Source organism: Meriones unguiculatus, chromosome 7, assembly GCF_030254825.1.
Source record: "Meriones unguiculatus strain TT.TT164.6M chromosome 7, Bangor_MerUng_6.1, whole genome shotgun sequence".
NCBI lineage: Eukaryota > Metazoa > Chordata > Mammalia > Rodentia > Muridae > Meriones > Meriones unguiculatus.
Window position 1 is genome coordinate 7,031,003 of NC_083355.1, and position 10,868 is coordinate 7,041,870.

General features: G+C 54.7%; 1 protein-coding gene across 1 annotated transcript; it reads left to right on the top strand.

Annotated features, from left to right (window-relative positions):
• The first annotated feature begins 767 nt into the window (after positions 1 to 767).
• On the top strand, positions 768 to 10,216 carry Fdxr (ferredoxin reductase). The gene is made up of 12 exons (XM_021635284.2): positions 768 to 1,089; positions 1,719 to 1,822; positions 5,792 to 5,887; positions 6,090 to 6,212; positions 6,341 to 6,454; positions 6,747 to 6,848; positions 7,831 to 7,938; positions 8,187 to 8,271; positions 8,390 to 8,589; positions 8,660 to 8,831; positions 9,481 to 9,651; positions 9,788 to 10,216. The coding sequence occupies exons 1-12, from the start codon at positions 1,011 to 1,013 to the stop codon at positions 9,916 to 9,918; spliced, it is 1,485 nt and encodes a 494-aa protein (XP_021490959.1). The 5' UTR covers positions 768 to 1,010; the 3' UTR covers positions 9,919 to 10,216.
• The last annotated feature ends 652 nt before the right edge of the window (positions 10,217 to 10,868 follow it).

Consider the following 10,868-nt stretch of genomic DNA (forward strand, 5'->3'; position numbering starts at 1 on the left):
CTTGCGTAGAATATATTTGTGGGTCGGCAAGAGGATAAAGTTGCGTGCCCCCAGGCCTTACATGAGTCTGAGGCCCAGGAACTCTCGTAGTGGAAAGAACCAACTCCTACAAGCTGTCCTCTGCCCACCACATCACCACATGAACGCTGTGGCACGTGGACACCGGCTCTCTGTAAGTAATAAAATATGCAAATGTAATAAAAATGTGAAAATAGATATTGCTTATAAGCTTTGGCATCAATTTTCTTTTTAAACATGCAGTGAGAATACGCACGATTTGCCTATATTACTGAGCTTTTGGGTGGCCCCTTTAGTTCGGCACCTACGGCACCGTCTCACCCTGATCGGCGACTGCTGGACCGGGGTTGAAGGTCGGGCTCTGAGCTCAGTGCCCAAGAAGAACCTCTTCGCGTATTTTCTCCCCTAAAACGGGAAGAAAGTGATAGGAAACAAGCTCTTGAGAGTTTAATAGTTCCCCTGCTCTGACACGCACGACATTGGGGCCACACCAGCTCAACACTCAGACTTTAAAAAGAGTCGGGAATGGGTGACAGCGGAGACTTCCGTGCCCTGAGCCCCTGATTGGCGGGTACAAAAATCACTCCTCCGAAAAGGCAAGGACGCGGAGCATTGCGTCATCAGCGAGCGACTAGCTGTACGTAAAGTAAGCTCCTCTCTAATTGGCTCACTTTTCCAAGAGTGACTTAAACAGCAGAGGGGATTCGCGTTCCTTCAAATCTAGACTTCCGGCAACTGGAGGGACGAGGAAGACGGGAGAGAAATTTGTTAAGCTTTTGAGGCTGGGACGTTCTGGGGGCGGGACTTTGAAGATGGGGCGTGGCTTTCTTTGGGGGCGTGGCTATCTCGGAGAGCGCGGTGTAGCTTCAAAGTTGCGCTTTCTTTGAGCGAGGTTTAGGGCGGGGCTAAGTGATGGGCGGGTCGCAGGACCAGCGCTCGGCGCTGAGGAGTCACTTGCGAGCTGTTCTGTCGGCTGGTTGCTGTCCTAAGCCATGGCTCCGCGCTCCTGGCGCCTGTGGCACTGGTTCGCGTTGCCAAGGGTCCGGCCCTCTCTCTTCAGGAGCACTTCGAGTAGGAGCAGGGCCCTTGGGGCTGCACCAGGGCGAGGGGAGGCTTGTGATCGAGAAGGGGGATCCGATCAGAGCCGAGACAGGGCTGGAGTGGGACGAAGCTGAAGGTGTCTGCTTTTGCGGGAGAAAATGGGAGTGGTGTGAACGGAAGGGACTATGCGGTGAGGTGGGAGGCATCCTGGGTCAGACACGGGTCAGTAAAGGCTGAAAGGATAGACCATGAGGTCCGCGTGTGTGATGCGAGGTGAGTGGGAGGTGACAGGAAAATCTGAGGTGAGGATATGAGCAAGAGAGTTCTGTGGGGGAAAAGGGATAGAAAAAGGGGAAACGTGGTGGGGATATGAAGACGTGGGACCACACAGGGAATCACAATAAAAATGACGTGCAGTGCAGGACAGCTTCGTGGGAGTAGGGTCTGGCCAGGCTATGCTTTCAGCCTAGCGTGCTCGTGGGTGAGGTACAGGGTTTCGGATAAAGAATGCCTCTGGCATTCGGAGGAAATGTTGAAGCTTTGAGGAGTGGAAAGAGGCAGATGCAGGTGAGGGTGAAACGCAAGCTGCAGTTGGACGGAATTGGTCTGGGGTGGTAAGAGAGCGTTTATTTGACCTCGCTGTCCCCTCCTCTGCCTAGCCCCGCGCTTCGGCCAGCAGTTCTCCACACAGGAGAAGACCCCTCAGATCTGTGTAGTTGGCAGTGGTCCAGCTGGCTTCTACACAGCCCAACACTTGCTAAAGGTAAGTCACTCCTTCCAGGCTCCTTCCTCGCCATTCATTTCTTGTTACAGTTCTGGGTAGGCTCCAGCCCTTTGATTTGCCTGATATGGAAGGGTCTCCCAGCTCATCTAAGTGGTGTCCTTTCTACCCGATTCCACACCTGCATCTGAGGCTACACCCTAGGTCCTCAGTTGTGAGAGAAATGTGTTGGTCCATGGCTGGTGGTCAGTGACAGATGGGCAGCTGTTCCTGCTTTACCAAGCAGGGGGGAAAAAGTTGTGTTTTTTTTTGTTGTTGTCGTTTGTTTGTTTGTTTTCAGTCTTAAGGGATGGCTTTAGCCTCCCCTTGTTTTCTTTTATATTTCTCCATTTCCAGCTCTCTACATTTCAGGGCCATCTTGTTCTTAGTTTCGCTGCCCTGCCCACAGCCCCAGCTCTGCCCACAGCCCCAGCCCTCCCGATGCCCATTCTTTCCTGTTAAAGGCCAAGGTCTCAAAGCTTTCACTATTAGGCTTGTCAGACAGGGCCTCAAGGCTACCAGATGCACAGTTTATCAGATGTACAAGGCTATCTCAGATCTTAAGGCAAAAGAGGAAGCGGAGTGGCTGGAGAGAAGGCTCCTTGGTGAGGAGTGTTGGCTGTCTCACAGAGGACCAGAGTGTGGGAGTTGGGTTCCCAGCACCCACACAGTGGCTCATCACTCAGCTTTAGGGGATCCAACGTCTTCTTCTGGCCTCTGCTTGCACCTTTATTCATGCACATGCACACACATACATAACTAAAAATAATAAAATATTTTTTTAAAACAGAGTAAGGGATACCAAGATTGACTGAGGGGAGGCAGTGTCTGAACTTTAGATGGGCTTATAATAACTACAAGACAGGAGAAAGGACCATTATACTGACAACACGGATAGATATTTGAAAGGTAGAGTGCCCCTCTGGCCTGCTTTCCCTGGGGCTGATACTAGGAAGGTCTGTCTCATGGAGACCTCTGTGGGGAAGTGACCTGTGCATGACTCTGCAGCTACTTACAACAACACACCCAGGTCAGCGTGATCAGAAGCTGGCTAGAAAATGTACGTTTGAGATGCACTGAAGGCCACGCGTGAGCTTTGGCCTGGATATGAAGTGTCAGCCTGGAATGCAAGGCCACTTATGAAGGACAGCCTGGGCTCGGGGCTGGAGACTCGGGGCGGCAAGGGTGGATTGGTGGGTGGTGTGGTTGGTGTGGGCTGGGTTTCTTGGAAGGGGTGCTGACTGTGTTAGTTGAGGGTGAGGGAATAGACCTTGACATCTCCTCAGTGGGCCAGACCTTGAGCTGCAGGCACGTGGGTGTGTTTTTTTTGTGCTTATGAGCCTGACGTTCTAGCTTGAAGTGGCTGCTTTTCAAAGTGTTTTAGAGCTCAAACTAGGCCTCCATCCAGTCTAGAAGGAGAGGTGTCCAAACTGTATTTTGTGGAGGATGTGAGACTACAATAGCAGGAATGCTTCAGACAGGAGGAATTATGTGGTCAAAGGCTAGAGGAAGGAGAATGGGCCTTTGGCATCAGCCCAGAGCCTGTTCCAGAAAGTCATAGAGAGAAGGGTGAAGAGGTGAAAGCTAGGGCTAAGGAGGCAACCGAAGCCCAGGTCACAAGGTGCCTAGAAACCACCATAGACTTGGGTGGCTTTCTTTGAGCATCCTCTCTAGTCCCTGCTGGAGAGGTCTTATTTAAATGAGCGCTTCTGGGCCCAGCTCAGATTTAATCCAACTCTGTGACTGGGAACCTCAGAATCAGTAATTTTAAGCAAACACCCTGGGGAATTCTGGTCCTCACTGATAAAGAACCTGGCGTCACTGAAGCATCCTAAGTGCGGGGGTGAGTGGGGATGTCTCACTGGTCGAGAGCACATACTGCTCTAGAAGACGATCTTCGTTTGGTTCTCTGCACCCAAGGCAGGTGGCTCACAACCACCGTAACTCCAGGGGCTCTCAGCCTATCTTCTGGCCTCCTCAGGCACCTGCACTTCTGTGCATATGTTCCACAGACACATACCCATAATTAGAAACCTATTGAAAAGAAAAAACAAGGAACCCACCTTTGGGGACCAAACACAGGGCCCTGTGAATGACAGAAAGGCATTCTACCAGTTCGCTACAGCCTCAGCCCATTTTTCATGTGGAATATTCTCTCTGATGGGTAGCCTGGAGCAGGGCTGTTAGCCCAGAGTGCAAGAGAGTCGGGGGAAAGGATATGGGAGTCACAGGACAAGGTGAAAGGGGAGGGTGAGTGCTGTGGCTGGAACTCCAGGGGCTAAGGTGGAGGGGGGTATCACAGAGGTAGAGGGGAAAGGGTAGGGGACAAAGAATGGACTGAGATGAGTGGACTGAGGTCTAGATCTCAGATCTGAGTCAGATCCCGAGGTCTCAGGATGGGAAAGAGATAGGATGAGAGGAGGGGGAGGGAGGGTAGTGAGGCCACATGAGATCTACAAGATTTGCGGTCACAGGAATAGGTAAGACTTCCCAGGGACATGAATCTGTGTCCAGGAGGGACAGAGAACCCCAGGCTAGAATTGCTTCAGACATCATCCTTTATAGGAAAAAGCAACAATTGGCAGGAGGAGAGAGAGGAGGCTTCTTGGAAGATAGATCTGTGTGTGAGATTATTGCTACTGTGGAGGTAGGCTGGAAGAACCTTGTGCCCAGCAGGAAGTCTCCCTCCGAAGCAGATGGAGTGGAAGACGGAGACGATGAGGTCAGGTTGTGTTAGGGATGGCCAGCAGGCTAAGCAGTTTGAACTTTGTCCTGCGGTAGTGAGAGCAGCCTGGGAGGTTTTGGAACAAGAAATGATTGTTGCTCTGGCAGCATAGTTGTACCGACTCTGAGTGAGTCGTTGTGTCTTCATGCTGGGGGAGCCCCAGGCTGAAGGCTTGGGCCTGACTCAGTCAGCCTTGAGTGTGTGGTGGGACATTCCATTCAAAGAACCTTTCCCTATGACACAGCAGTTTGGGGTGCTGCTAGGCCTGGCTCTGTGGCTACTGGACTTCATGGCATGAGCTCTTCATGGAGCTTCATGGGTTCAGTTTCCATGGAGTTCGAGAAGGTGATTTGGGAGGCTGCCTGTGGGCTGGCCAAGGATAAAAGAGGCAGATGGGCTGGAGGAGCTGGATTCGGGGCAGGTGGCGGAAGAGAGGGAAGCAGGATTTGGACAAAGGCCAGGCGAGGTAGGCAGGGATGCATCTGCCGTGAGTCCTTCTGAGCTGGGTGGAATAGGTCAGGGCACAGGGTGGTGTTGCCCTGCCTACTCTCTCCCAATTCTCTCACCGTCCTACCTTTCCCGTGCTTCCCAGTTCACAGAGGAGACCGAGGCCCAGGCCTGTTCTGGGGCTTACCGGGCCCACGCTGTTGGTGGCAGCAATTCCAATCTCATATCCTTCCTACATCCTGCAAAGTGCTCTGGGAGGACAGGTGACATGGGGCAGCTGGAACAGCCAGACTTTTTCTAAAGCTGGGAAGGCCCGCTGCCACTCCCCCGGCCTCACTTGCCCCAGCCATGCCTCTACTCTCTCTGTCCCCACATGCCTCAGCTCTGCCTCCATTCTCTCTCCTCACATGCCCCATCTGTGTCTCTGCTCCCTGCCTTGGTGACCCCTGTCCCAGGGGCATCATCCTGAAGATGTAGAGCTAAGGCAGGCTCTCAGATCGCATGGCCAGCATTTCTAGAAGATGAAGATCTCCATCTGACCTGAGGATGAAGTCCTGATATTTCCAGTCCCTTAGTTTCTCTGTTGGAAGACCTTGGGGTCTAACTGCTTGTGCTCCTCCAGAGCCCTTACCTGGGTGGAAGGAGAGCTGGGGCCTTCCTTCTGCTCCTGGATGGTTGGAACCAGTCTCCTTGGCCGTTGGAGCCGAGTTTCCTTGCTGTCTGGGGAAGGGAAGGGAGGCCCTGGGGAGGGGGGCCTCGGAGCTTCCCCCTTGAACCCACCGGCTGTTCTTCTGCCCCAGCACCACACCCAGGCCCACGTAGACATCTATGAGAAGCAGCTGGTGCCCTTTGGCCTGGTGCGCTTTGGCGTGGCACCTGACCACCCTGAAGTAAAGGTGAGTGTCTCTCGGTGTGTGAGGGTGGAGCTGGAGACAGTAAAGATGAGGGCAGAAAGGCTCCCTGACATAGTAGAGTGACCTGGGCTCTCTGTGGTGGGACCCAGGCTCCGTCCTGGGCATCACGGAGTGAGAGTGGTGCTGACGCGCTCCCAGAAGCTTCCCCAGCTTCTAATGTTCCTCTCCCCACCCTGCCTGGCAGAATGTCATCAACACGTTCACAGAGACAGCCCGCTTGGACCGCTGTGCCTTCTGGGGCAATGTGGTGGTGGGCAGGGACGTGTCGGTTCCAGAGCTTCAGGAAGCCTACCACGCCGTGGTTCTGGTGAGTTGCCCATGTGGAGGGGTGTGGGTGTGAGAGGAGGGGCTGCAATATGGGCGGAGAGGGCTGCGGGGAGGCAGAAGGCTGGTGCTGAGCCCTTGGGCCTGGGTGGGGGCTGCACTTTTCCTCAGAGTTATGGAGCAGAGGACCACCAAACCCTGGAAATTCCCGGCGAGGAGCTGCCTGGGGTGGTCTCAGCCCGGGCCTTTGTGGGCTGGTACAATGGGCTCCCCGAGAACCGGGAGGTGAGTTTGAGGGGCACCCTTGTTGCTTTGGGCTGGAGTCAGGACATCCTTGAGGTGTCAGAGTTTGAGGTCAAGGCAGTGAGGACCAAGCTGAGGAGATGTGAGGCATCAGTGACTGAGGCAGGTCAGCTGTGGAGACCTTCTGCCGGGCTGAGGGAGAGGGCAGTGGGGTAGAGTGAACCGCCTAGGGCAGCCTGAGGGCCCAGCAGACATGGCCCAAGGTGTGCGCAAACAAGATTAGCCTGATTGGAACTGGAGACAGGGACACCCTCTCAAGACCTTCCTCCTCCAGCTGGCGCCGGATCTGAGCTGTGACACCGCTGTGATTCTGGGGCAGGGGAATGTAGCTCTGGATGTGGCCCGGATCCTGCTGACGCCACCTGAGCACCTGGAGGTGAGGGGTCAGTCAGAGGCTGAGGGGTGGAGGAGGGAGCACGCTGAGGAAAGGCTGCCCTGCCGGTGCCGTCAGGTCTCACCCCTCCAAACAGCCCCGCCATGTTTGCTGCAGGGGTCTGGGCAGGTATCTTCACACTTCCGTGAGCAACTGCATTTGCATACACGTCCTCCCTGTTTGGACCGTCTGGACTGGCCTCCTGCTAGTTAAGAATTAGCATTCCTCCCTCTTTTTGTTCTTGGCTCAACTAGTCCTTCTGCCAAGAGGTCTTCCAGGCTGTCCTGTGTGGGTGTTTCTTCGGTGATATGATCTCAGCTACTAGTCACCTTTACTTCATGGCTTTGCTTCAATACTGCATGTATGCTCTGTGATAAGATTCTATGAGTATCTGTCTCCCCATAAAATAAGGGCTCTATGAGGCTCCAAATTAGCCTGTTTGGCTCAAATAGACTGCTCTCGCCCACTTAATGCGCTTGTCCTGTCATGGACACGTGATAGACTGTCAGTAAATGCTTGCTGGGTCTTCAGTCCACCTACCTAGGAGCCATTTACAGTGCTGGCGTCAACACTCTATGTGGCCACCAGGGGGAGCAGCGGTATAGTTTTTGGGGCGTTGGCTTTATCTGGATCAGAGTGGATGCTAGACCCCTTTCCCAAGTCAAGCACCCCCTTATTCATTCATTCATTATTTTAGTTTTCGAGGCAGGGTTTCTCTGTGTAGCCTTGGCTTGTTTTGTAGTCTAGTCTGGCCTCAAACTTGCAGAGATCAACCTGCCTCTGCCTCTCTGAGTGCTGGGGTTACAGGTGTGTGCCACTGTGCCCCACTTCCTTCTCCTTTTTTGAGTCAGGGTCTTATTATGTAGCCTTAGGTGGCCTGGAACTCACTATGTGGATCAGGCTGGCCTCAAACTCACAGAGATACGCCTGCCTCTGTCTCATGTTCCACCGCCTAGCCCCAAGAGCCTCCCTTCTTTTGTGCCAGAAAACAGACATTACAGAGGTGGCTCTGAGGGCCCTGAGGCAGAGTCGGGTGAAGACTGTGTGGATAGTGGGCCGGCGTGGACCCCTGCAAGTGGCCTTCACCATTAAGGTACTGGATCTGGAGGGGGAGGAGCCAGTGTCCCATGTAGAGGGACCCTGTGTGTGTTGGGGTTGCCACAGAGCCCTTAGGTATGGCTGCTTCTCTGGGTGGAACAGGGCAGTGGGCAGGGCCCCAAGGCTAGGGGGTCTTTCTCCACACTGCTGATGGTTTGTCCCAACAGGGGTGAGCTCTGGTGGGTTCAGGAGTGCTCGGTTCTGGACCAGACCTCCTCCCTTACTCCCATCCCCACCCTCAAGGAGCTTCGAGAGATGATTCAGTTGCCAGGAACCAGGCCCATTTTGGATCCTTCAAATTTCTCAGGCCTCCAGGACAGAATTAAGGGTAGGGGCCAAGTCCAGCCTCCACCCCAGCTCACAGGAAGGGGGTGTCCTAGGTTAAGTGAGGCTTGGGGGAGGGGGACCAGCAGGAACAGGCCTGAAATGTTCCATGTTGCTGACAGATGTCGCCCGTCCAAGGAGGCGGCTGACAGAACTGCTGCTTCGGACAGCCACGGAGAAGCCAGGAGCGGAAGAGGCTGCCCGACAGGCAATGGCCTCCCGGGCCTGGGGCCTCCGCTTTTTCCGAAGCCCCCAGCAGGTGCTACCCACATCAGATGGGCGACGGGTGGCAGGCATCCGCCTGGCAGTTAACAGGCTGGAGGTGAGTTCATGTTACCCAAACTTCCCCTTTTTAGGCCTCCACCATGCCAACCGGCTGTTCTTCCCAACAGGACGTCGGCAAGTCCACTCGGGCAGTGCCCACGGGAGATGTGGAGGACCTCCCTTGTGGGCTGGTGCTGACCAGCGTTGGATATAAGAGCCGCCCCATCGACCCCAGCGTGCCCTTTGACCCCAAGCTCGGAGTCATTCCCAACATAGAGGGCCGGGTTGTGAAGGTACCAGGTGAGCGGGTCTGAGGAGGCCGAGTCCCCGGACCACTTATTCTACAGTGATGTCATCTGAGACACAGCTCATGTGACAAGCCCAGTTCTGGAACATAGCCCTCCCTCCTCCTGCGGCCTAGGGCAAGTTCGCAGGCAAGCTGGGACATCATTCAATAGAAGTTAACTGAGGCCTGCCCTGGGATCTTGGCAGGAGATAGCCCTGCCTGCTCACCTTGTGCCCTCCATGTTCATTCATTCGGTAAATATTACGGTAAATATTACCAAGGGCCTGCTGAACTGTGGTGCGCCAAGTCTCAGCCCATGTCCCCGGGGAGCAGCTCATCCACAAGGAAGCTGAGGAAGGGAGGATGGCATGATAGAGGTAGAGGCAGGCAGATCTGAGTTCAAGGCCAGCCTGGTCTACAGAGTGAGTTCCAGGACAGCCAGGGCTACACAGGAATCCTGTCTCAAAAAACCAAAACAACAACAAAAACCACACACACACACACACAAACCTGTCATGGTGAGCCAGTGGCCATAGTGGGCCCAGCCTATGAGAGACACAGAGGACAATGTGTGTGTGTGTGTGTGTGTGTGTGTGTGTGTGTGTGTAGATTGGGCACAGACTTGCTAGGCAGTGTTCAGCCACTCTCTCTTGCCCCTCTCAGGTCTCTACTGCAGTGGCTGGGTGAAGACGGGGCCCACAGGTGTCATCACCACGACCATGACAGACAGCTTCCTCACCAGCCAGATGCTGCTGCAGGACCTGAAGGCGGGGCTGCTGCCCTCCGACCCCAGACCTGGCTGTACAGCCATTCAAGCTCTGCTCAGCAAGCGAGGTCTGAGCCTAAGGCTGAGGCCTGGGGCTGGGGAGGGGTGAGGGTGGCTTGTCTTTGGAACTTCACCCTTTGAGAGGAGGATCCTGAGGAGCTGGGAGGAGGTGATGGCATTAACTCATCTTCCTATCTGCCTTAGGAGTCCGGCCAGTCTCTTTCTCAGACTGGGAGAAGCTGGATGCTGAGGAAGTATCTCGGGGCCAGGCCAGTGGGAAACCAAGGGAGAAGCTGGTAGATCCAAGAGAGATGCTGCAGCTGCTGGGACACTGAGCCTGCATCCCAGCCTCCAGCTGGGAAGAGAACTGTGCAGGAGGAGGGGCCTGAGCCAGTCTGAGCTGGACTCTTCACTACAGCGCTGAGTGCTCTGGCCGCTTGGAGGGCAAACTGTGACCCTTCCAGGGGCCTCTGAGCTCTGCCTTCTGCAAGCTGACCTTCCAGTGTGGGTTTGGGGCAAGGAGGGAACCTTAAGCTAGGATGGATGGAGGGAGAGACTGGCTCTATCTGCCCTACTTCCTTCCTGACGGACTGAAGAATGAACACAATGGAAATAAAACAGCTGTACCTAAGAGCTATGGTTGACAGGCTGCTTTTTGGGGGAAGGGGTCATTTTCTGGCTCCAGTTTGCCTGTGGCTGCCAGATAGAACTGAGGAAACTGATCCTTGCTCAAGAGCCTCTTGGGGACGGGGAGGGGGCGGGGGACAGGATAGACTGTGGGGCGGGGAGCTTGGGTGGGGTGGAGGTGGCCGGCTCTGCAGTCAGACCTGGAATGCACCTACCCTCCCTTTCCTGCCCTCCGCTGCTGCGTCCTCCATCTTCAGTCCACGCTTCAGTCACCGGTGATGAGTCCCTTATTTGTGTCCCCTGCTGGCCTCACTGCCTGGTGACCCCAGGACAGAGAAACAGTCACGGAAGAGAAAGAAGGTGGAGTGAGGGCCCTGGGCAGAGCTCGCCCGGGTCTGCCCTGAGTGTCTCCTGGTTGCTGGCAGGCTCGGCCTGGCCGGCTAATCTCCACACGCTCTGTGCCTTTCCATTTCAAGCTTCCAGACAAATCCACAAGCCTTTTCAAAAAACTATTTCAGCCTATGGGAGTTTCACAGCCTCTTACGGCAGCAAGATGCTGGCCTTACTTTATACACTGAAGGAGCCACGAAATTAACTGGCCCAAGGTCACACGGCTAGGGAACTAAGGGCTCAAACCCAGAGCTCCCGGCAAGCTGGT